Source organism: Etheostoma spectabile, chromosome 7 (genome assembly GCF_008692095.1).
Source record: "Etheostoma spectabile isolate EspeVRDwgs_2016 chromosome 7, UIUC_Espe_1.0, whole genome shotgun sequence".
NCBI lineage: Eukaryota > Metazoa > Chordata > Actinopteri > Perciformes > Percidae > Etheostoma > Etheostoma spectabile.
This window is the reverse complement of record NC_045739.1, coordinates 17,927,398-17,928,271: the sequence shown is the minus strand read 5'-3', so window position 1 is coordinate 17,928,271 and position 874 is coordinate 17,927,398. Positions and strand designations below refer to the sequence as shown.

At 40.3% G+C, this 874-nt stretch overlaps 1 protein-coding gene across 1 annotated transcript in view; it reads right to left on the bottom strand.

The window, feature by feature from the left end:
- Positions 1-874, bottom strand: part of ano11 (anoctamin 11) — a 17,524-nt gene that overhangs the window by 13,818 nt on the left and 2,832 nt on the right. The window contains 1 exon segment of the mRNA XM_032520413.1: positions 468-558. Within this exon segment, the coding sequence (XP_032376304.1) occupies positions 468-558 (91 nt within the window).

Sequence of the window (874 nt, the reverse complement as noted above, 5' to 3'; positions counted from 1 at the left end):
TTTTTTACGTTATAGCAGGATGAATATCCTGTCATAGAAAGAGAATGGTAAACACATGGTAATATTAGGCTACAAACACTCTAAGTTACTCTGAAAGAGCAGTAATTCCACAATGCTTTGAAGGTAGAGTACAGCCCATGGTGGTGATAAATAATACATAAGATATTGGGCACAGACAATGCCCATGTGGATTGAATAATTATGGGGTTTGTTTTCATGCAGAACAGACTGTGCTTTGATGCTTTCTTAAACTGTGCTTGATTTACATAATTTTGGAGGAAGAGTGTAAGTAGAGTTTTATCTCATGAATCTCATGTCTGTGCTTTTTACACAGCTGGACTATGGCTATTGAGCCGGATGCCAGAAATGGTTGATAAGCGCTTGTTTAGGTACAGGTCTTTGTATAGGCATGATGGTATCAAACCTGGCAATTAAACACGTACTTTCTGTGTAGTGTGTGGACTCACGCTGGTGTGTTGGTACCCATGGACATGACTCCAGACACAAAGACCAGGGTTCCAACCACTGCCGCTGGAAGCAGCCAGGCTGTGTAGAAACCTGCCGAGACATAAAGCTCCATAAGGCTGCAGGTCTCGGCTGATGCAGGGACGTGCAATCACACCGTTGTTTGATGCTGGAATGTCATTGATTAAGAGGTGAGATTGGCATCACACAAGACATGCTGAGGATAATTTTCTTAAGCTTTCCCTTACATTTTCTGTTGCGATGTTGTGTACCCTAGACTCTTGTCATAATGGATTTTATTTTACTTCTCATGCCAAATAACCACCATTAAAATCAGTCATACATCTACCTGTTATCTATCTACTCCCCCTCCCCCAAAAATAAATAAATACATAATAATAATAATAAT